Here is a 25,526-nt window from a genome sequence, read left to right on the forward strand (position 1 = left end):
ACCTTAATGAGTATGAGAGGCACAATAAAAAGACCCACTATAACCTATTCCACGGAGCAGCGAAGTTGAGCTTTCCAAAACAGAAATAGTGTGGTTTCTAATCACATTTAGAATAAATTCCGAATTCATAAAGCCTTACCTCAGGCCTACTGCTTCTCTGACCTCAAATTGTAATTGCAATAATTTCCTACTGTATTAGGTTAAAGCGCCATAACAAAGTGTACGCTTAAGGCAGGCACACTGCTAGGTGAGCCAAAAAGCAGGTCTATGACACCCGATAGTCAACCACTGCCTTAAAGTTAGCAGAGAAAATGCAGACATTCGTGAGGAAAACTCGCCTCACATACAACTCCTCAACTATGTCACTCACTAGTAAAAATCCATTCCAGAAAGAAGCAACCATGCACAGCAGACCCTTTCAGATGTGGGCCTGTGGGTGCGTAAGTAAGTACCGCGACTCAGCATCAGTACCGTCTTACGTATTTAACAACCTCCTCTGAGATCACAAATGCGTGTGTCCACTGTAACATGCGATGTCTAGGAGGTTTACTCCAGAAAACCTTCAACTTGCTCGGGAGCTTGTCGAAATCCTCACGATAGTCACTAGCTACAGGATTCTAGAACAAATACTAAAAGGAAATGCACCCAACACAACAAGCAAAGGAGCTGCTAGCTACACTACCTTTTTCTGAGAAATTCGCAAAGTGCAGCCACATCCCCCGAGAGGTTGCCTCGCATCGAGCCATGCAGAGCCTCCGACCTGCTTTACACACACCTCTCCTCTCCCTTCCTTCCATTCCCCAGTCTCGCCACAGCGAGCTGGGCTGCTGGTGGTGTGCGGCCAGAAGGCAGCACCGACAGGTAGGCTGACATCCCACACAGTGGCCTGGCAGGAACACTCTGCCCTCCAGAAATATCCTACATTGGGTGGCGACGAACGGACCCTATCAAATCCTCCTATGAGCTCCGGGTGTGAAACAAAGAGAAAGAATCCAAGATAAATGAAAGATTCCAATACCAGCCATGAAACAGTCTAAATCGTGAGAAAGCAGAAGACATGAGTCGTAGTCCATACAGAGTACCGCTGCGTCTCCACGTCGACAAAGCACTAGAGGGGCAAGGAACAAGGTGTTTGTTTGCTAAAGGGATGCCATAACCATGTTCCTTGAGCTACATTACATCCTCTTCAACATATCCCAATTCTCTGCCTTCTGAAATGGTTTCCTGTTCTTCATCTCTCCTTGGAGCTTTTCTGTACATCTGCATTCACACCACATGCTCTGCTTCCTACAACACGATACTCCTTCAAATCCCCCCCAGACCTATTCTGTCTTCCCCAACTCAATAAACCACACACCATCCATCCAGCTGCTCAAGCCAAACACCTGGGCGGGTTAAAAAAAAGAAAAAACTGGGGGTGCCTGGGTGACTCAGTCGTTAAGCGTCTGCTTTCGGCTTGGGTCATGATCCCAGCGTCCTGGGATAGAGCCCCACATCAGGGTCCCTGCTCCGCGGGAAGCCTGCTTCTCTCTCTCCCCCTTCCCCTGCTTGTGTTCCCTCTCTCACTGTCTCTCTCTCTCTCTGTCAAATAAATAAATAAAATCTTAAAAAAAAAAAAAACTTATTATGGATATTTTCAAACATTGACAAAATGAAGAGAACGGTACCTATGACCCAGCCCTGGGGAGTGTCAACAACTTATCAAGTATGCTTTACCTACTCCCCACCATATCCCAGATCAAAGAAGTTAATCCCTGATTTTTTTCTTTTTCCCTTCAGCCCTCACAACCAACTTACAGGAAAGCCTTACTGTTATTTCTAAAACTTATCCCGAACCCATCACTTTCTCATTTTCATTGATATCGCCTTAATGTAAGTCACCATCATTTCTCAACTACACTATCAAAACAGCATCTTTACTGGTCTCCCTGCTTCCGCTTTTGCCCCCGAGTTCAATTCCAAAAAGCAGCCAAGATGAACTTTAAAAATGAGAAATCAGCTATGTGTGGTTTCCTATTACATTCAGAATAAACTCCAAATTCACAAAGCCTTCCATCAGGCCTGCCTCCTTCTCTGACCCCATCATGTAACCTCTCAGTTCTGCCAAGCCACACGGGCCTTCTTTATGTCCTATGAACTCCAAGCTCGGTCCTGCCCTAGGGCCTCTGCATGAGCTGTTGCCCTGGCCTGCAACGCCCTTTGCCAGACTGCCACCTCGCTGGCTCCCTGCTGTCTTTTGGACCTCAGCTCCAATGTCGCATCCTCTGAAAGGCCTTCCGCCCAAGCTACGGTGGTCACTTGATCACTTGTTACCACATCACCATTTGAATTCTCCATGTAGCTTTGATTACCGCCATTTGCTACTTTTATCTCTCTTTTTGAAAAAACTTCTCTCTCCTAAGTATAAGCTGCAGGGAACAGGGATGATAAGACCTTTCCAATACATACATCCATTCTTCTTTTTTTGTAAGAAATCCTAATTTCATTCAGTTACCAACTCCTCTCCTGTGCAGTCATGGGCCCCAGGAGAAACGGACCCTTTAATGCTCCAGGCCCAGGGAATGGCAAGAGAGACAGATGAAAAGTCAGATAGCCCTTGCCAGTGACTACTTCAGAAATGAGTGTCTGGCCTTATTCCGGCCAAGAGTTATAGGTAAGGTTCATGAGAGGCTTCTGAAAAAGTTGTCCCTGCTCCTGTAAGAATCACGGAAGTCGGGGGCACCTGGATGGCTCAGTGGATTAAGCCACTGCCTTCGGCTCAGGTCATGATCTCAGGGTCCTGGGATCGAGCCCCGCATCGGGCTCTCTGCTCAGCGGGGAGCCTGCTTCCCCCTCTCTCTCTCTGCCTGACTCTCTGCCTACTTGTGATCTCTCTCTCTGTCAAATAAATAAATAAAATCTTAAAAAAAAAAAAAAAAAAAAAAAAGGAATCACGGAAGTCCTAGTCTTTTCCTCCCTCTGGTCATGAATGAAGAAACATGGTGGCATACCCTATCTACTGAAGAACAGTCTTTGGGATGAAGTCCACACTGCTGTTTATACAGAGGAGACAGAAGGAAAGAACTTATGTCCTTGATGACACAGTTGAATCTTCTAATCAACCAACCTGTGAGTCCATACTACCTGCCTTCCTTCTATATAAGCTAATGAATGTCCCTGTGATTTAAGTCAGTTTAGGCTAGATTTTCTATTACCCGGAGGTGAAAATACATATAGGGGATTCATGCACCTTCTCATGGCTATACGTGCAGCACCTAGAAGAATGCCTAGAACAGGGTGGACACTGACCAAAGACATGTTGAATGAGTAAATGGAGAAGTCTAAAATAATAACTACTAAAGGAGAAAGAATCCTAAAGCAGTTATTCCCCATTTAGCCTCCTTAGCTATAAAGACAATAAATCTTTAAGAAAGGAATCTATGTCAGTACTAGTAAGTAAACACAAAGATGTTCTTGATGAAGGTTTTAAAGTGTCAACACTGGAATAGGTCACCCTCATTACAAACGGAAAATGCCACTTTCAACAAGCACGCATACATTTATGAAGACTTACAGGTTCTTGGGGTTCCGTCTCTTCCCATGCTCCCCAACCATCATCTTCCCAGTCTGATTTACCTATTATTAAAAAAGATGAAAAGTGCTTACATGAAGTACAGAGCTTGAAATACTTTACTAAACATTTCCTCTAAACATAATAGAACCAACACCTGATAAATAAATACTATGTAAATATGTATGTCCTTAAGGATTTTGTGATCTAATGTAGGGAAGAGTGAGAGACATGACAAAATACAGGGAGGAGTCACCTTAAACTAAGTCTTTAAAAAGTACCAAGGCACTTTTCAAATATACTTGAAAAAAAGGTCAACATGAACAAAGGCAGAAAGCGGTAACTCACATAGAGGAGTAATCAAGCAACAACTAACACGTACTCGGCATTTCTATGTGTCTAACTGCTTTATAGACATTAATTCACTTAAGCATGACAAGGATTCTCTATCATCCCCTTACTACAGTGAGAAAACCAGATTATTTAATTTATAAAGCCTGACCAAGATCACAGAGGATTAAGTGGCAGAGTGGGGTTGAAATCAGCGCTTCCAGAGTTCCAAAGCCCACACTCACAAGTATTCTGCTATACTTTCTCCTGGTTTATGAAGAGGCATAGAAATTTGGAAACATGGAGCTTACAGTTAAGGCCAAAACAAGTTTATTATATATTATTTTAAAATAGAAGCATTCCCTTGATATCAAAATTTAGAAGTTTTTTTCATAACTTGGAAAATTACAGCTTGTTCTTTGGCAATCTTATTCACTTGGGCAATTTCTTTATTCTGCTAATTTCTCCAATATACCAAAAACAACTGCCTTATTGTGGGCTGATGGCAACTAAGCCATCCCATCTAGAGAGTTTTAAAAAATGCTGTTTTTCTTTTTTTGTTGTTGTTTTTTATTGTATTATGTTAATCATCATATAATACATTTTTGGTTTTTGATGTAGTGTTCCAAGATTCATTGTTTATGGACCACACCCAGTGCTCCATGCAATGCGTGCCCTCCTTAATACCTACCACCAACCAGGCTGACCCAACCCTCCCATCCCCAGCCCCTCCAAAACCCCCAGTTTGTTTCTCAGAGTCCACAGTCTCTCATGGTTTGTCTCCCCCATCATTCCTGTTCGAGAAAGCAAAGTACCTCAAAAAGCTTATCACTCTAAAATCCGTGATTCAATTTTAATATTGCTATCAAAAGAATATATCGAAATACCACCACCTCGGAAAGACCACACAGAATTGCAAACCCTTCATGGGGCCAGCGAATGATTCACTCATTCATTCATTCACTCAACAAACACAGTATCTTTAGTGCGTTGGCCACTGTGCTAAGTGCTGGAGAGACAAAAGAAAATAAGCCTTCAAAAAGCTTAGTTGGCACACATAACCTTCACTGAATGCTGTACAATACTATAAAAATGTATTATTTCTCTTCTATATTGGAATAAAAAGTACCTGACTCAATTCACAAATGACTCATACAATCAAACACAAGACAGTAGCAATTTGGATTTCCTGCCCCTGCAGAGACCCAGGATCTCTAAATGCCGTAATTCAAAACATCCAGGAAGAGAAGTCCTTGAAAAATACTTTCTTTATATAAGAAATTTGTGTTCGTGAAGGTTTTTTTCCACTTCTCAAGGCCCCTGACTGAGAAATTTCTATTAACAAGAGAGAAAAGGGGACTCAATCACACACCTCCTATCACGGGAATACATTTTCTAAAGAAGTTCATGGTACAAACAGAGTTGAAAGGAAGGTGAAACAGAACTATTACTCAGGAATGTTCAAGATGTGTTTGAAGGTTGGCCTGGAATCCTAAATCTATTTATAATACTATAGGAAAATGCATTCTAGATTCTATTCAACTTAAAAATAGAAAACATTAATTCTATTTCATGGATTTTATTTGAGAGAGAAAGCAAGAGAGCACAGGAGGAGAGGGAAAGGGAGAAGCAGACTTGCCGTTGAACAGAGAGCCCAATGCAGGACTTGATCCCAGGATCCTGGGACCATGATCTGAACCAAAGGCAGACACTTAACCAAGTGAGCCACCCAGGCATCCCAACATTTTTTTTTAAAGGAAACATTTGCAAACTGGGCACTACCCTTATATCTATTTCTACTCTGTGCTGGTAATAGAAATTTTGCAGCCTCCCAAGTTCTGTTGAAAATCTTCTGATACTATTTTGCAGATTGCTATTTGACAGTTACTGTCAGCAGTTAAAAAACGTTGGAATCTTAGCACTAGACCAAGGTTATTTCTTATGCTTTCAAACTATGCAGCAGGCCAAGCACATTATTGGAAAAAAAAAAAAAAAAAGGATGGTGTATATAAAAAAAAAAGTTGATGAATGTCTAATCAAGCTGCCATTCAAGTAAACGATTTTATTCGATTTTATTCAGGCAGACGTTCCCTCTGGTAACTTTTCTATAAAGGGTGGTTTCTTCAGTTGATTCCATTATCAGTGTTTTTAAATTGATCCTTAATCAGGGTTGTGGATAACAAAAGCAATGTATTTAATATATATTAAAAAACTGTCCCTATTTAACACCAATATGAACTGTTACTTTAAGACCTTAAGATTTATAAATTCTACATACTCATGACAAAATAACACTTTTTATTATCACTTATTATAAAGCTGAAAATAGTTCACCATGATTGTCTTAGAATAAATAGATTAAAATTACCCTGGCCCATTAGAATTTTCTTTTTTAACTCTTTTTGTAATTTATAACAAAATCACCCATAGGAGATTTTGAATTTTAATACCAAGCTGTGGTATAAGTCAGTTTAACAAAGTTTATTATAGAATAAGTGCACCAGAATATACAAATACACTGTTTGGGTTGGCTAGGGTCCAGTGTGAAAATTCCAAGCACTCCACAAAGCACTAAATCATAAAGCCAATGGCACTTACCCAGTTTGCTTACTGAGCTAAGCAGCACTCATCTCAAAGGCCAGACAAAATGATAAGGTAATTTTATGTATTTTCCCCCACTTATTAAATAAGTAAGTCCCAAGCACCTAAACTGAAAAGCAAATCTTTTAACTGTCATCAGCTTCCTATGTCTTTCATTTCGCTTAAGTCCAATTCAACAAAGTTGATCAGAAAATTAAAAGAATGGGATTCACACTCACTGCTTTAATAAAACCAGTTATGGTCTCTTCTACAGCTTCCTCTCTCTAGGTAGCCTTAAAAACTCTGCAAGAAGTGCAAATAATGAATTAGGGCTGACTGACGTTTCAGGGTGGGCTTCGATCTGCACATCGGAAGCAGACTGTCCACGGATCGCTCTAAACACACTAACTTCAAAGATAAACTTTAATGCCAATCTAATCTGATCCTAAATATCCTTTTTTTCCCTTTGCTTGCCACCCCCTTCTATTCTTTCTCTCCAGTCAGACTGTTTACTCACTGTAGGCACTTAGCAGCACTGTCCAATAAAAATATAATGCAAGCCACATATTCAATTTTATTTTTTTTCAAGATTTTATTTATTTGACAGAGAAAGACACAGGGGGAGAGGGAACACAAGCAGGGGGAGTGGAAGAGGCAGAAACAAGCCTCCCGGCAAGCAGGGAGCCCAACATAGGGCTCGATCCCAGGACCCTGGGACCATGACCTGGGCCGAAGACAGATGCTTAATGACTGAGTCACCCAGGCGCCCTCACACATTCAATTTTAAATGTATCTGTAGCCACATTTTTTGTTTGTTTGTTTGTTTGTTTGGTGGGCAGCAAAGCAAAATTTATTGAGTAATGGCACAAAGCTCCCCAGAGGGGGAAGGGACCCAAGAGGGTTTCCCCAGTAGCCACATTTTTTTCAAGATTTTACTTATTTATTTGACAAAGAGAGGGATCACAAGTAGGCAGAGAGGCAGGCAGAGAGAGAGGGAGAAACAGGGTCCCCGCTGAGCAGAGAACCCAGTGTGGGGCCTCCATCCCAGGACCCCGAGATCATGACCTAAGCCAAAGACAGAGGCATAACCCATTGAGTCACCTAGGTGCCCCCTCGTAGCCACATTTTAAAAGAAGGGGAAAAAAGGCAAAACTTTAATAATAGATGTTACTTAATATAATACAGCCAAGATATTATCTCAATATGCAGTCAATGTTAAATTATTCATGAATATTTTACTTTTTACCGCATATTAAAGTCTTCAAAATCTGATGTATATTTTACACTTAAAGCACATCTGTTTGGTCCAGCCATATTTCAAGTGCTCAAAAGTCTATGTGGCTAGTGGCTACAGTATGAGACAACACAGGTCTAAAATAACTCTTAGGTCTCTGGTGTCAAGTTGTTGGGGTTGGATACCCAGTTTTACCCCTAAAAAGGTAATATGACCTCAGGCAATTTATTTAATCTCTTATTGTCTCAGTTTCCTCTTTAGCAAAATGGAATTAATAATTGTACTTCATACCATTGTTACTATATCCGAAGCACTAGGAACAGTGCTTAGCATATAGACACTCTTAACACTGTTAAAATTACCATTCTCCATCCAGTGGGATTTTTTTCCTGGGATGCAGGGGTGGCTCAATGTTCACAAATCAATTAACGTGATTCACATCAATAAGAGAAAGGGTAAAAATCATAAGATAATTTCAATAGATTAGAAAAAGCATTTAGCAAAGTACAACATCCATTCATGATAAAAACCCTTCACAAAGTAAGTTTAGAGGGAACATACCTCAACAAAATAAAGGCCATATATGGAAAACCCACAGTGAATAATGGGGGAAAACTGAGAGCTTTTCCCCTAAGAGGAGGAACATGAAAAGGATGTCCATTCTCACTACCTCTATTTACTACAGTACCAGAAGTCCTAGCTACAGCAATTAGACAGAATAAAGAAATAAAAGGCATCTGAATTGGTAAGGAAGAAGTAAAACTCTATTTGCAATTGACATGGTATCAGTTATAGAAAACCTAAAGATTCCACTAAAAAACTACAACTGATAAATTAATTCAATAAAGTCACAGGACACAAAAACAACATACAGAAACCTATGGCATCTCTATACACTAATAATGAAGCAGCCAAAACAGCAATTAAGAAGACAATCCTATCCATAATTGCAACAAAATTAAGATACCCAGGGATAAACTTAACCAAGGAGGTAAAAGACATGTACTCTAAAAACTATAAAACACTGATGAAAGAAATTAAAGACAACACAAATGGAAAGAGATACTACGTTCTTGAATTAGAACAAATATTGTTAAAATGTCCATACTAGACACTGCGATGAACACACTCAATCCCTATCAAGATAGCAAGAGCACTTTTCACAGAACCAGAACAATCCTAAAGTTTGTATGGAACCACAAAAGACCCAGAATAGCTCCCCTCCTCTTGAGGGGAGGAAAAAAACCAAAAACCAAAAACAAAAAACCCCCAATAACGTGAGGTACCTCAATTCCAGATTTCAAGATATACCACAAAGCTGCAGTAATCAAAAAAGTATGATACTGGCACAAAAATACGCGCATAGATCAAGGGAACAGAATGGAGAACCCAGAAATAAATCCATGATTATATGGTCAATTAATCTTCAGTAAAGGAGGAAGAATATGCAATGGGAGACCGTGTCTTCAACAAATGGTGCTGGGAAAAGGGGACACCTACATGAAAAGGATGAAACTGGTCCACTTTCTCCCACCACACACAAAAATAAACTCAAAATGAGATAAAAGAGCTAAATGTAAGACCTGAAACCATAAAAATCCTACAAGAGAACACAGGCAGTAATTTCTCTGACATCGGCCGAAGCAATATTTTTCTAGGTTGTGTCTCCTCAGGCAAGGAAAACAAAAGCAAAAATAAACTGTTGGGACTATATCAGAGTAAAAAACTTCTGCACAGCAAAAGAAACAGTCAACAAAACTAAAAGACAACCTATTGAAAAGGAGAGGATGTTTGCAAATAACATATCTAATAAAGGGTTAGTATCCAAAATATATAAAGAATTTATACAACTCAACACAAAACAAAGAATCCAATTAAAAATGGACAGAAGACATGAACACACATTTCTCCAAAGAAGATATACAGATGGCCAACAGACACATAAAAAGATGCTCAACATCACTCATGAGGGAAATGCAAATCAAAACGCAATGAGATATCACCTCACACCTGTCCAAATAGATAAAATCAAAAACACAACAACAAGGATTGGTGAGAATGTGGAGAAAAGGAACTCTTGTGCACAACTGGTGGAAATACAGAAGGGTGCAGCCACTGTTTAATTGTTCCTCAATTTAAAAACAGAATTACCATATGAATGGACATTCATGGATCCATGGATTACCAAGGATGAATGGATAAAGAACAGGTGGTACACACAAAGAGTGGAAGATTAGCCATAAAAAAAGAATGAAATCTTACCATTTACGACATCATGGATGAATCCAAAGGGTATAAGGTTAAAAGAAATAAGTCAGGGAAAGACAAACACCAGGATTTCAACTGTATGTGGAATTTAAGAAACAAAATAAGCAAAGCGGGGGGGGGGGGGGGACAAACTAAGAAACAGACTGTTAAGTACAGAGAACAAACTCATGATTACCAGCGGGGAGGGGGATAGGGGGAGGGGTAATATAGGAGATGGGGATCAAGGAGCGCATTTGTGATCAGCACTGGGTGATGTAAGGAATGGCTCAATCAGTTGCTATATGGTACACCTGAAGCTAATATACCACTGTATGTTATTAATACTGGAATTAAAATTAAAAAAATAAAATAAACTTACCTATAAAGAAACTTCTAAAAAATGGGAAACATTGTCATTGGAGAAGTCTAAAAATAGATTATGAGACTGCTTTCCTAGTCTTGCTACTTTCATGCTATGATTCATGTGCCGGATATGGTTCCTAAAGCAGTTACTTTACAACAATATTACATCAGAACAGCATCCGGCTATAAGCTAAGTATTTCAAAGCTCATTTTTTTTAAAAGAATTTATTTATTTATTTGAGAGAGAGCGAGCGTGCACGCAGCAGTGAGGGGGAAGAGCAGAGGAAAAGGGAGCAGCAGACTCCCTGCTCAAAGGGAGCCCAATGCAGGGCTCAATCCCAGGACCCTGAGATCATGACTTGAGCCAAAGTCAAAGACAGATGTTTAACCCACTGAGCCACCCAGGCATCCCTTAACGGCTCATGTTTTAACTGGGGGTTCCCATCCCATTTCCTGTACAACCTAAACTAAAAAAATGGCACTTCCAAGTACAGGAGACATTTCTGCTTAGTTTTGAATCTTTTACTTTGGCGGTGTGGGGGTGGGTGTGTGCGAACCTTTATTGAACAGTGAACTTCCTTTAAAATCAATTTTAATACCCTTAGCCAATTTCCTTTTATTTACCTAGTTTTTTAAAGATTTTATTTATTTGACAGAGATCACAAGCAGGCAGAGAGACAGGCAGAGAGAAGGTGGGGGGGAAGCAGACTCCCTGCTGAGCAGAGAGCCCAATGCGGGGCTTGATCCCAGGACCCTGAGATCAGGACCTGAGCCAAGGCAGAGGCTTTAACCCACTGAGCCACCCAGGTGCCCTGCCAATTTCCTTTTAAATTCACAGAAACTCAAGGACTACGTTGAAGATTTGAGTCTTTGCAGAAGTTTGCCAGCTTAAAATATTTCATCAGTCCACCTCATTTGATGAGCGTTCATTCAAGTTTTTTACCACATATTGAATTATACTTGTTCTTTACATTAAAAAAATTCATAAGCTGATCTCTAACCAACGTATATGACTTGAAAAGAAATAAAAACAGGCAAGATGAATAAATAGTAACAAAAAGCAACTACTTCCTCACTGATTAGTCATTTGACTTTTCAACCCTGAACTTTATACCTGTCACTGAAGATGACCATCATGATCTAGAGGAATTGATAACATACACACCAACTGTTGTTCTTATCCTGAATAAGTTCAACGTTTTGCCTGAATGTGTAAAACCACTCACTGACTTGAACTTCAACATGTAAAATGTAACTACACCTCCTTCTAGAAAGAATTTTTTCCCCTGAAGAGATCAGATTACACTAGTATAAAAAAACTCTTCAGTCTCTCACTTGTTAAATGATATAATCATTGAAACATAGAGAAAACACATTTTAATGCAATCATCAAAAATTACAGTTTTCTTTTTTAGGGGTATTTCCAGTGAATGAATTATTCCGCCAACAAAAGCTCAAATAAGAAATTCAACTTCTGTTTTCCATAGTTCTTTTTAATTCCCAATATATCTTATTTCGATCTGCTTCTGAACAGCCTGTCCCCATAAACTGAGTGTGTTTCTCATAGAAGAAGAACCTGAAGCTAGAAAGGAAATTGAATCCTGAAGTGAGCAATTAATTTGGCAATATTTGCTTTTTCCAATATGACTATGTCAAGATCAAAAACCAAATGAGAAGCTGGAATTATTAAGTGTTAGGAAAAGGATGACTTAATTTAACCTCCATGGTCTAATAAAATATCTTATTAGCACAGAAGCACATCCATTTCCATTCTTCTGAGACAAGAAAAAAAAAAAAAAAAACAGAAAATGTACTTGTTTCTGTAAGGAGAAGGAACCTCTAGAACTTACGACTTGTAAATAATTTAAAAACTTCAACAAATCTTACCTGGCTCTCCTTGGCCAGGCAAAGAACCCATCATTTACTAACCCAAAGTAAAAAATAACTAAAGAATAGAGAAGCTGCTTCCTAATTTCTTATGCCTCGGAATTATTAATCTACTTCTAAGGAAGTGGGAAAATAAATTTCATATTAGCATTTTCTTTTCAGCACCTAAAAATATATAACTATCTAAAATGAGGCCATCCCAATTCAGGAAACAGAGCTTCTTTCAAACCACTATCACTAAATCATACTAGATCTTAAAGGCCCTTTTAGTTCTATTTTTTTTTTTTTAATTTTATTTACTTATTTGATAGAGAGAGAGAGAGAACACAAGCAGGCAGAGTGGCAGGCAGAGGAAGAGAGAGAAGCAGGCTCCCTGCCAAGCAAGGAGCCTGATGCAGGCAGACAGGACAGGATTCCAGACCTAGCTGGGATCATGACCCGAGCCGAAGGCAGTCGCTTAACCGACTGAGCCACTCAGGAGTCCCAAGGGCCCTTATAGTTCTGGAATTCTAACGATCCCTGTTGTTAAATAAGTGACCTCTCGTATCACATAACAAAGTATGCCCTAATAGACAATTCACAAAATGACAGAACTGAAAGTTCTAAAAAGCTCTAAAAAGCTTATAAAAATAAACATGCTCCCTTTGGCCAAAAACCTAAGAAATCTTTAGACCCACCTCAACAAAAGCAACAAAACAAAACAATCCATATAAACAATGAAATTTAATTGCCTGATTCCATGTTCTATTTTCTTTTAAAGGACTAAAGGCAATAATATTAGAAATAATAATATTAGAAAAAAACTGCATCCTTTATAATTGTTTCCTACAATGCCATGTTACCTGTGTATCCAAAGCAGCAGAAAGAGATGAGCATGCTAACAGGGTAAGGGTACACCATTATGATATATGGGTGAAGGTATGTAAACAATGCTAGCTATTTTTGGTACTTTCTGCATATTCTAAATCAACACTATTATTTAACCCATTCTAATATTCAACTAGTCTCTGTGAGAAAACTTTCTTCATATTTAAATTCTTCAAATACCAGCTTAACTTTGTTATTACCTGCTGTTTTAAAAAAAAAATACAGATAAAGCCTGACAATAATCTTACTATCACATGAGAACCATTATTCACTTATCAGTAAAGCAAAAGTCAAGGGAACTGATAACACAGAATGACAACATACGTAAATGGGCATTTCTGTTTAACATGGATAGGAATGAACCTGACAAATTTTTAGAGTAATCTGGCAACTGAAACCAGCATTTAAAATGTGAATTTCTATTATTCGGCAATTCCAATCCTGGAAATGTACATATAGAAATACCAATATCCTGGGCACCTGGGTGGCTCAGTTGGTTAAGCATCTGCCTTCACCTCAAGTTGTGATCTTAGAGTCCCAGGATCGAGTCCCACATCAGGCTTCCTGCTCAGTGAGGAGTCTGCTTGTTCTCTCTCTCTCTCAAAAAATTAAATATCTTTAAAAAACAAACAAACAAACCAATATCCTACATAAAGACATGCAGAAGGATGCTTATTTGGAGCATTTTCTTATAGCAAAAATTTTGGATACGATCTAAGTGTTCATTGACAGGGAAATAGTAAAATATAGCCTTGTAGAGTCTTCATTGGAACACTGCACAGCCTTTAGAAAGAATGCTACAGAGTTGCATATACAAACTGGGAAAGATATATAATTCAGTACACATACACACACACACACACACACACACACAGAGTTCCAGAATACATATATTTTTTTAAAGATTTTATTTATTTATTTGACAGAGAGAGATCACAAGCAGGCAGAGAGGCAGGCAGAGAGAGAGAGAGGGAAGCAGGCTCCCTGCTGAGCAGAGAGCCAGATGCGGAACTCGATCCCAGGACCCTGAGATCATGACCTAAGCCGAAGGCAGCGGCTTAACCCACTGAGCCACCCAGGTGCCCCCCCAGAATGCTTATTTTTTAAGAGTGAGATAATAAAAATTAAAAAATAAATGCCCAAGCAACAGGTCTGTGTGTTGACAAAGCAGAAAGTCTCAGAGGATTCTCACCATAGCAGCACAACAGAACTTTCTTTGATGATGGAAGTGTTCTGTATCTGTGCTATCCAGGAAGGTACCCACTAGGCATATGTAGTCAATGAGCACTTGAAAAGTAGCTAGTATGACTAAGGAACTGAATTTTTACTTTTATTTTCTATGAAACATAAATTTAAATTACCACATATGACTAGTGGCTACCACACTAAACAGCATGACGCTGAAGTTTTAACACCTAGAAGGTAGGGTATGAGTAGCCAAAAGGTGGTTTCATGTCTGATTTAAAAAAAAAAAAAAAAAGCAATGCGATAATGAGTAACTATGTCTCTCTTGACCTTCTCTTCTGGGCAGTTTATATGTGAGACGTAGGTTCACACGGTACAAAGAAACATGACCTGTGTTCGAAAGACTGTTTCTGGTCTTCTTTTCAAGGGAGAAATATGGGCACGGCACACATTTTAGGATTCAAGGATTCATTGAATCAAAGGATTCAATGATTCCTTTGCATAAGGAAGGTTCATTTAGGGTCTCTATAGCTCCAAGTGGTATTATCATAGCAGTCATCAAAAATTACTTGCTGTCTTATAATTCCAGGATTGTCTCTTTAAGTAAAATCAAATAATGCCTAAGGAATACCAATCTAAGATTACCCCCCCCTTCTGGAATACTGCAATGGCCCCCCACTGGTCATTCTGCTTCCACATTCTCCCACCACTCCCATCCATTCTTTCTTTGCTGACATAAAAATGTCTCCAAAATATTAACTGGTTATCCTATTTCTCAGCTCAAATTCCGTTTTTACAGATTGCCACTGCTAACTCTAGCAAGTTTCAAGCTCCATCACCATTGTTACTGCCTGAGTTCTCTTTACTTCTGAAGGTCGCAACTGACTTCTAGAAACATCTCCCAAACAATCACCTACCTCCAGCTTTGAACTACCCAACCTATTCTTTTCACAGCCACCAAATCTATCTGTCCACAACTCAAATCTTGAAATGCTATGCTTTCGTTTAAAACCATCCATGGCGGGGCACTTGGGTGGCTCAGTCGTTAAGTGTCTGCCTTCAGCTCAGGTCATAATCCAGGGATCCTGGAATCAAGCCCCACACTGGGCTCCCTGCTCAGCAAGAAGCCTGCTTCTCCCTCTCCCAGTCTCACTGCTTGTATTCCCTCTCTCGCCGTCTCTCTGTCAAATAAATAAATAAAATCTTTTTTAAAAAATAAAAAATAAACATCAGTGGTTACCCTCTGCCAAATAAAAAATAATTTTTTTTTAAACCATTAATGGCTACCCTCTGCAGATAGCAGAGGTTCCTAGTAAACTGCAAACAGGTTACAGGTTGAACCAAGATATTAACCCTCTCATCTTTTAAGACAGCCAGGTAGGGCCTGGGGCTACTGGAAAGCAGGTCACTGCCCACCATGAGTAGCTTTATCTATTTTGTATGACCAATCTCTCCATGGCCGTATTAACTGACATAATTTTTTTTAAATATACAGACTTTTTAAAAATATTTTATTTATTAGACAGACACAAGCAGGCAGAGAAGCAGGCAGAGAGAGAGGGAGAAGCAGGTTCCCTGCTGAGCAGAGGACCCTGAGATCATGACCTGAGCAGATGCTTAACCCACTGAGCCACCTGGGTGCCTGTAACTGACATAATTTTTATTATGTCAAAAACATAACCTAAAATTTACCATCTTAACCATTTTTAAGTGTACAGTTCAGTAGTGCAAAGTATATTCACACTGTTGTGAAACATTTCTAGAACTTTTTAATCTTGCAAATATGAAACTCTATACCCACCAAATAAGTCCCTTTTAGTTCTTCCTCCGAAGTCCTAGTAACTCCATTCTAGTTCCCATTTCTATGAATTTAATTACTTTAGTGGAATACAGCATGTGTCTTTCTGTGACTAATATATATCATAGCAGTGTCCTCGAGATTCATTCCCATTGTAGCATATTGTAGGAGTCCCTTCCTTGGTAAGGTTGAATAATATTCCACTCTGTGTGTGTGTGTATGAGTGTGTGTTTATCCATTCATTCAACATAAACATTTGGATTACTTCTACTCCTTGGGTTTTGTGAGTAGTGCTCCTATGAACATAGGTGTGCAAATATCTCTGAGACACTGCTTTCAACTCTTTTGGATATATACCCAGAAATGAGATTGCTGGATTATACAGTAATTCCATCTTTTTTTGAGGAAATTCCATAATGTTTTCCATAGCAGTGGGATCATTTTAAAATTCCACCAACAGTGTAGAGCTCCAATTTCTCCACATCCTTGCCAACAGTTGTTATTTTCTTTTTTTTTTTTTTTTTAATGATAGCCATCCTAATGGATGTGATCGCTCATTATGATTCCGATTGGCATCTCTCTTATGATTACTGATACTGAGCATCTATTCATGCTTATTGACCACTTATATGAAATCTTTGGAAAAATGTCTATTCAAGTCCTTTGCCCAGTTTTTAATCAGTTTACTGTTGAGCTACAGTTCTTTATATACTGAGGACACTAATCCCTTATCAGATACATGATTTGCAAATGTTTTCCCCCATATCATAGGTTGCCTTTTTAACTTGATCCCATCCTTTGAGTCATGTTTTAAATGTTTTAAAGTTTGATATAGTCCCATTTGTCTGTTTTTGCTTTCGTTCCCTGTGCCTTCTGTGTTATATCCAACCAGAAGTCATTATGAAGTTCCAATGTCATGCAGCCTTCCCCTTTGTTTTCCTCTAAGTATTTACAGTTTTAGGTGTTTATGTCTGTAATCCATTTCCAGTTAATTTTTGTATTTGGTCTAAGACAAAGGTCCAACTTCATTCTTTCGTGCTTGGATATGCAGTCTTCCGAATACCATTTGTTGAAGAAACTGTCCTTTTCAGTACTGAGTGATCTTGGTACCCTTGCCAAAATCATCTGGCCATATATGCAAGGGTTCATTTCCAGACTCTAGCCTACTGGTCTATTTGTCTTTATGCCAGTACCAGTGTGACTACCTTGAATTGCTGATTTTCATTATTGCAGTTTTTGTAACGTTTTGAAATCAAGAAGTATAAGCCCTCCAACTTTTTCCTTCTTTTTCAAAACTGCTTTCACTATTCGGATACCAAGTATTTTTTTTATGTGTGCTATAATGGAAAAAGAAAAAAAAAAGATTGGGAACGACTGAGCCCTATAGAAGACAGCCTTCGAACTTTTTATTTATATATATCCCAAAAGGTTTTCAATGGTATGTATCCCTTGTACGAAAGATGTAATTTCTTAAATACAATAAACATGGTATTTTAATATAAATGTATACCATCCTTCTAAATGTATTCAGTGGATTCTATATACTATAGGAAAATTATGACACGCAGCAACGTCTGTTAAAAAATGATGTTCTCTAAAAGTAATTTTTTTCTCCTTAAATTCTTATTTCCATTCCATTTCCTCCAAAGTGCTATTCTAATATTATTTTTATTATTAATCCAAAAATTTCTCTGCAGAAACATGAACTGAGAAAAGTGTTCTTGTGGTAAGACTCCACATATTAGAATTTTTCTTCTTGACTTATTGCAATTATTATTAAAAGTTGATAACTGAGAAAAACAACACACACATATCACAAATTTTGATGATGGACATAAAAACAAAAATTATTAGGAAATGTCTCAGAGAGATGGATGGGGGAGTTCACGGTGCCTTGATTAAAGGGGAAATTTTTTTTTTTTAAACACCCTGAAGCAACTTACTATGATAATACTCAGAATATGTGAAAGATGAGTCTTTAGTGAAATGGGAAAAGGGCAGGTAGAAAACTAGGTACTTTCATAAGAGTACATGGAAATTAATTGATTTTAAACTACCTGTTTCCAATTAACCCTTGGGCAAATTTCCATGTAACTCCAAAGTATTAACTTCCATCTGACGACCCTGTACTGTGTAAAATTTAAGTTCCCGACAATCTCTGCAGCTTCGTCCCTCACCATACCCTACTCTCCCACAATTTGCTACTTGCAGCTTTCTGAACCCCATCCTGTTTCACATCCCTTACTTGACTATTTTCTCTCCATCTGATGGGATAAGACGTGGTAAAGCTGATGCTTCCTCTCCAACAACTTCCCTGAATCCCCTGTACAGCATGAACTAACACTCCTTCATTCTCCAACTCTCATGTGCCAAATTACAGGACAACACCTGTAACACTCCTGTTACATGCTTATTTCCTTTATTGACTGGAAGCTCCTTGAGGAGAGGAACCTATTTTATTCACCCTTTAAGACCACTTTGTTCTGAGTACATGGGAAGTACTCAACAAACACTAGCTCTATGAAGGAATTAAAGACTACGTTATGTCTCGGTTTCCTCATTGACAAATTTTATCAGCCAGAGCCTCTTCCAATCTTAAATCCATTCACTCCACAAATTTTCTGAAACTCCTATAAACGTTCCCCCGGTAGGATCGCAAACAAGAGAAAGTTTTTCACAAAGCATAAAAAATGGGCATTTTATGTCCTTTGTAATATCCCATCGTGTAAAGTAATCCCATGATTTCAGGTGATCCTAAAAAGCACACTCTGCTCAGTGACTGTATAAAAACACGACTTTAATTGATGACTCCAACATAACTCCCTGCATGCTTTATCTTCTCTTTCTGGTAAGAGGTGAGAAGGAAAGCTGCCTTACTTTTTTAGTATGTCACTAGGAAATTATTTTCTTATCAAGTAAATTAGGAGATCCACAATACTGTAATACCCATTACCTCCAAATATTCTGATTCTCCCTCTCTGTACATGCATTTCTTTCTCTGCCCAACTTGATTTTAAATATCACAAAGTTCTGGTCTAAAAATCCAGTCTCACTGGAAATTATGCCACTGTAGTTTATGTGAGGACCCCTACTATTACCCATCTCTGAAATTTCAAAGTATGAAACCAAACGTTTTGTCTGAAATAGCATCTGAGTAGAAACAAGTATTAATAGTTATCACTAATGTAAACATTAAGAAATAGTAAGGTTCTAGACCTCTTTTAAAGCCATAGAAGAGGGACACCTGGGTGGCTCGGTAAGTTAAGCATCTGCCTTCAGTTCAGGTCATGATCCCAGTGTCCTGGGATCAAGTCCTGCCTTGGGCTCCTTGCTCAGCAGGGAACCTGCTTCTCCCTCGGCCTGCTGTTCCCCCTGCTTGTGTGCACACTCTCTCTGACAAATTAAAAAAAAAAAAAAAATCTTTAAAGCCACAGAAGATAGTCTCATTTCTCAATTGAAGATACAAAGTAACAAAGTCATTCTGTTATTCTCCAACAATTCAAACATGGAAGAGAGCAGTACTGAGTTCTGGGTGCCCATGTGCCAGTTATCATTAGGTCTATGCCAGCTGTCCACATTGAAATAATCAAAACAACTAATAAGCCTTCAAGATTATCATTATTGTTGTTCTGGTTTTACATATCCCCTATAAATGAGCTGGCATAAGAAATTAAAACTATATAAGCTAGGAAGATAAAAAGATCTCATGACTCCTTTCCCAATAATCATTTATAACACTAATAAATGTGAAGCAAAGCAAGGTCAAACACCATCAATAGGTTAAGGCAGGTCCTACATGAGTAGTTCAGTTTCTCTTAATGAAGAGCCCTTTACAAATTCTATTATTTTTCTTTGTTTGTTTTTTAATAAAACAAGACACGCAGTGATTATGGGAATCTATAGCACTAGTCATCCCTAGAATTCCAAATACATTATTAAGAGTAGGACAAGATATTTTTATGATCTTTATTAGTAAATTAAAGCACTGTTTTAACTGTAAAATATTGGTTTGGCAAAGGGGCTCACTGGTTAAGCTCTTTCTCCATTTATTTTCCACATGAATTGATGAAAGCCCCAATAATACCAATATACACAAACCTAAGAATTTGATTTGAAAGGATAATAAATTAAATCACACTTGTAAGCCTGTAAGCACATACAGCAAATTAATCCAGATGCTTAGGGGTATGACTATACACCCCCAACTGCCTGGATTGAGTTCATATCGTTAGACTAGCCTTCACTGTGTGACCCTGGACAAGTATTTAACCTGTATGTGCCTAAATTTTGGCACCTCTAATTGTGCTATACAATATGGTAGGCACTAGCCGCAACTGGAACATTTTAATTAATTTAAGCTTAAATTAAGTAAAATTAAAAATTCAGTTCTTTGGTAGCACTTGCCACATTTCAAGGGCTCAAGAGTTACATGTGGCTAGAGGCTACCATACTGGACAACACAGACACAGGGACAAAAACAAGACAATATGACTCAGAGTAACAAAATGATGGGGGGGGGGGCAGGAATGACTACATTAGATTTAGTGATCAGAAAAAGCCTCCAGGAGGTGTTGACAGCTGAGATGAGACTTGACCAACAAGACGTGTCTAGAATGCAGATCTGCATACAGCCTCCAAAGCAGAGGCAAGAGCAAGGGCACAGGCCTCCAGCACAAATGAGCCTGACTGGTTTAACCACAACAAAGCGTGCCTGAAGCACAAGAGGTAAGCAGAGAGTAAAATGGGGTGGAAGAAGCGGCAGGAGGCAGGGCCTCATGGGCCTTATAAACAATGTAAGACCTTCAGATTTTATATTAAGTGCAATTAAAAGCTATAGAGTTATAAAGGGGCATGTCATGATCTAAATTGTCTTTAAAAGCTCACTCTGGCTGCTTTTGGAAAATAATTACAAGAAGCCAAGAGCGGAAGCAGGAAGTTCTGTGACAAGACGGGTGCCGCTGCCCAGATGGAAGAAGAGCAGGGGAGTGGCAGAGGGATCGAGAAAATGTGTTGTTTCCTCTACATCCCCTGTCCACCGTCCTGGATCCACCATCCTTCACAACCTGGCCCCTTGAAAAAGTCAACTTCTTTGTTTTAGCTCCTCAGTGGCCTGTAAATATGCCTTGTGCCTCCACCAGTCCACAGAAACTGTCCTAAGGTCCCAGCCACCTGCATCTTCCCCAAAGCAATGGGCACTCGTGCATTCTCACCTTAGCCGACCTCAGCTCAGCTGCAACTGCTGACGACGCTCTGCCGCTTCATCACATCCTCTGTTCCCTGTGCTCCCTGGCATTGCTCTCACCTGGTTTTCCTCCCTTTCTCTGTTTTCTTCTCATTAACCTCTACATGACTCATAAACAGCAGCTCCTCTAAGGGTTCATCTTCAGTACTTGGTTCGCTTCACTGCATACACCATCTTAGAGACTGAACCGACCCTTCCAGCCGGTAATCCTCAAATTAACATCGCTGGCCCGGGGTCTAACTTTTAGACCTCTAGATTGTGTTTGACTGCACTCCCTCCCTTGGACATACCAGAAACATTTCACATGCAAAAGGTCCAAAGCCTACCTCCTTCATTCTCTCCCATTAAACATCCTCGCCCAGGCCAAAGGCATTCTCAGCAATTTCCGTCATCAGCTACGCCCCCACCACCGGATGGATCTTCACCAGGTCCTGCAGACTCTACCTCCTGAATGGCTTCCCACTCCTATCTCTTCCTCTCAAGTCCTGCGGAGGTGATTTTAGTTCAAGCTCACAAGGCTTCTTGGGATTTTTGGCACAACCTCCCACCAATCTCCCTGCTTTCCATCTTGCCACACTGCCACCAAGGCACAGAACAGGTATCCAAAAACGTGGCTGACTGCGAGTACAAACCTGACCATGTCCTTTCTCTGCTGGAAGTCTTTCACACGTCCCACTACTTCCGTAGGTCTCTCCTGAGCAAACAAACCCCTTACCACCTTACAGCCTCATCTCCCCACACCTCCGTCTTCAGGCAGGCAGCTCTTCTTAGTTCTCTAAATGTCACCTCATTTCAGGCCTCCCTTCCTCTGCACATCCTATGACCCCTCCCCTACACATCTAACCATTACTTCGAAGGTGGGCTTCCGTATGACCACTTCAGGGAGGGTCCGCTAGTGCCAATACCTACATGTGCATGTATGGATATATAGACACATGTGTATCAATCACACCGATGGCTGTTAATTTTTGTACCGGTAAACCACAGCTCCTAGAGGGCAGAGACCGCCCCCCTGACTTGCTCTGCAGCACTACTGACCCGCACAGAGTAAATATGCACCGATCCCTCCGATTTGGTATCTTCTACATTTAAGAAACGGGAAGGAGTTTACTTACTGGGCCTTTTCTCACCATTCCAGTATAGCACAAAATGACCAAAATGACAGCGCGGTACTACAAAACCAAACGTGCTTCAGGTGGGAAACACGAAGAAACCAATAAACACAAATGGGAGAAACGTGGGCAATTCTGAGAAGCTATGCAGGATCTAAGAAACCCACTTGGGACTTCATACCACCTGGACCAGGGCTTACTTAACACTCCTCGGTGATAACGACAGGGGGGAGGCGTCTCTTCGCAGTCCAGGAAATTAACTTTTCCCGGCCGTGTGGCTGTAATTTTCGTTCCCACTGTCGAGTCGCCCTCACCTCCTGGCAGGTTTTCCTTCTATGGGAGACGCTTACTCACCACCTCAGGAGTCACTCACTTGTCAATCAGACATTGATGCTCTACATCTGAATGGTGGGGGAAGGGGCCGGAAGAAGGGAGACCGGGCGACGAGGAACACTTTCAGGAGGGAGGGTGGCAGAAGGCCCCAGGGATGGAGGAGAGGGCGCGGGGTTGAGGCAGCACCGGGGGAGAGCGCTGACAGCTGGCAAGGCACGGGGCGGAGGATGCGATCGCCGAGCAAGCCGTGCGGCACCCGGAACGGTGGAGGGAGGGGGAGCTGGAGAGGGCTCTCGGACAGGAGGCTGGGGAGGAGGGCGAGGGCAGTGGGGTCGGCAGAAGCGACAGGACGCAGGGCGCAGTTCTGGCCAGAGGGCGAAGGTTCAGGAGAGAGCTGGGCGAGAGGAAGACAACACCGACGCCGCCGAGGCGGACGGAGCTGGAGGACGAGGAGGGGCAGGGGATCATCGCGGTGCGAAGAGGGAAGAGCTGGGGCAACCAGGCGCCCTGAAGGCAGCGGCAGCGGGGCGGCCGGGAGACCCGAACCCGCGACGGAGAGGGCGAAGGGGGAGCCGAGGGGCACTTACTGGGGTCCCTCCGCACGGCGCCGCTGGGGGTCTCCTCCCGCAGATGAGGGAAGAGGAAGTCCCGGGCGGCCTGGAGGTCCTGGAAGTAGCAGAACTGGACAATGGAGCAAGCCATGGCTCCGGGAACCCCGCTCGGGCACCCACCGCACCTCACCACGCCCTGCCCCCCGAGACCCCACGGCTTCCACGGCCGAGTCCGCACTGCTTTAGCCGCGCAGGGGCGGGGAAACCAAACCGGAAGCTGTCAGCGCGCTCGGGCCCGCCGTCTCGGAGCGCTGCGCAGGCGCGGGACGGCCCAGGCGCCGGGGGCGGGGGGGGGGGTGGCTGGCGAGGTCCGAGTCACGTGACCGGCGGCTGCCGGGGAACCGACGTCGACGTGGACCCTGCCTGCCGGGTTTCGTCCGGGCTCTGCGCCGACACCCGGGAACGAACCCTTTTATTTGTTATGGCTTTAAGCCAGAGATGACCTAATCGGACGTTGTGCCCGCCAGCCTTTGAGTCATTTAACCAATCTTATTGATGTCCTACTGTTGGCACGATCCTGATATTCCAGAGAAGAATCCCTGTGCAGCTCAGCGCAGGCCGGAGGGGGACGGTCCACCACCCAAGCCTCCGAGTTTGAAGAGCTCGCTTTCTCTTTTGCGAATCAGCCCCGTGAAGATTAACGTTTAAATGCTCCTCCTGCAAATTCCCGTAGTACTATGCACGGCCTAATACAGTTACGTTGTATTACAGACTTTTAAGTTTTGGACACCCACTTGGTTTTTCATTCACTGTAACGTTCATCCGTCCATTCAGCAAATACTTGTTGCGGGTCTTTTCTGTGCCAACCACGCGAAGCGCTGGGTATGAAGCAGAGAATAAAAGGGATGAAATACTTGTTCCACGGGGCTAAAATTTTAGTGGCAGATAGGTATTGAGCAATTAATGACTCAACCATTTAACTGAAATCGTGACAATGCTAGGAAGGGGAGAAGGACTAAGCGGTTGGACAGAACATGACAGGGGGCCCTTACATAGTGGTTGTCTCTTTAGTCTTGTTGGGGTGGGTGTGGAGGGTTGCCGAATCAGGAGCAGACTTTGTTGTGTAAACTCTTGGAGGTTGGGATCTCATTTAACTCCTCTTTGTATCAACAGTGTCTAGCATAGGACCGGCAGGTAGTGCTTAATAAATATTTACTAAAGGAATAAGTGGAGTGGAATGTCTGCACAAAGTAGAGTAGCCCACTTTTATTACATGGCACTTTATATTTTTTTAAGTATTGTTCTGACCATTGTTTGGGGTAGTCACAGTGCCATCCTGATAGAGTGTGGCTTATCTCACTTTTTTTTTTTTAAAGATTTTATTTATCTATTTGACAGAGAGAGAGATCATAAGTAGGCAGAGGCAAGCAGAGAGAGATGAGGAAGCAGGCTCCCTGCTGAGCAGAGAGCCGGATGCGGGGCTCGATTCCAGGACCCTGAGATCATGACCTGAGCTGAAGGCAAAGGCTTTAAACCACTGAGCCACCTAGGCGCCCCACTCTCACTTTTTTTTTTTTTAAATAAAGAAATTAACCTAAATGTTGTTGAGAAGACTCTTGAAGTTCATTTATGTAATTTTTTCCTAAAAAACAAAAAGGAATGATTTTAATGTTAGCACAAAGCACCATAGACACTCACATACTTCCCAAAACCCAAAACAGAAAACTAATGTGGTCATCCACTTTATATGACGGAAAATGGGATGGAAATTAATTGAAGGCATATAGATGTAGTCCAGAACATTCATGTCTGTTAGGCCTGTGTACACAGTCCTAAAAATACAAATATAACTTAGTGCCCAGGATCCTACTCCATTAATTCCTCTTTCTGGAGTAGAATGATTGTCACAAAATTAGCTACTCTATGTTATCAGCTAAATAAGGATCAGTTCTCACCTATAAAATACATGGGTGGGTTAGATGTGCTATAAGTTTCCTTAAGCATCAGAGACCTGTAATTCTAGGACGCAAGCGTGAAGAAAAGGCAAACTTTCAATGCTTCCATTTTCCATCTGAAAAAAAAAAAAAAAAAGGAATGTTTCTTCAGATCATCCTGTCCTGGTGATTAAAGCCCCCAAATATGGCACCAATACCAACCTAGAATAAATTTTAAATTTATATTCCTAGATTTGCAGGATGAATAAAGAACACGTGATACTTTTTGGAAGGATACAGTGTCATTCCTTGA

General features: G+C 40.9%; 1 protein-coding gene across 2 annotated transcripts in view; it reads right to left on the bottom strand.

Moving 5' to 3' along the window:
* The window catches only part of RAB3GAP2 (RAB3 GTPase activating non-catalytic protein subunit 2), a 95,926-nt gene extending 72,366 nt beyond the window's left edge, over positions 1 to 23,560 (bottom strand). For both annotated transcript variants that reach the window (XM_059146621.1, XM_059146620.1), the window contains exons 1-2: positions 23,316 to 23,560; positions 3,554 to 3,615 (exon numbers count right to left, since the gene is read on the bottom strand). In XM_059146621.1, the coding sequence (XP_059002604.1) occupies positions 3,554 to 3,615; positions 23,316 to 23,430 (177 nt within the window). In that variant the 5' untranslated portion in view covers positions 23,431 to 23,560. The remainder of the gene's footprint in view (positions 1 to 3,553; positions 3,616 to 23,315) is intronic.
* Positions 23,561 to 25,526: the final 1,966 nt, after the last annotated feature.

This window comes from Mustela lutreola, chromosome 14, assembly GCF_030435805.1.
Source record: "Mustela lutreola isolate mMusLut2 chromosome 14, mMusLut2.pri, whole genome shotgun sequence".
NCBI classification, from domain to species: domain Eukaryota; kingdom Metazoa; phylum Chordata; class Mammalia; order Carnivora; family Mustelidae; genus Mustela; species Mustela lutreola.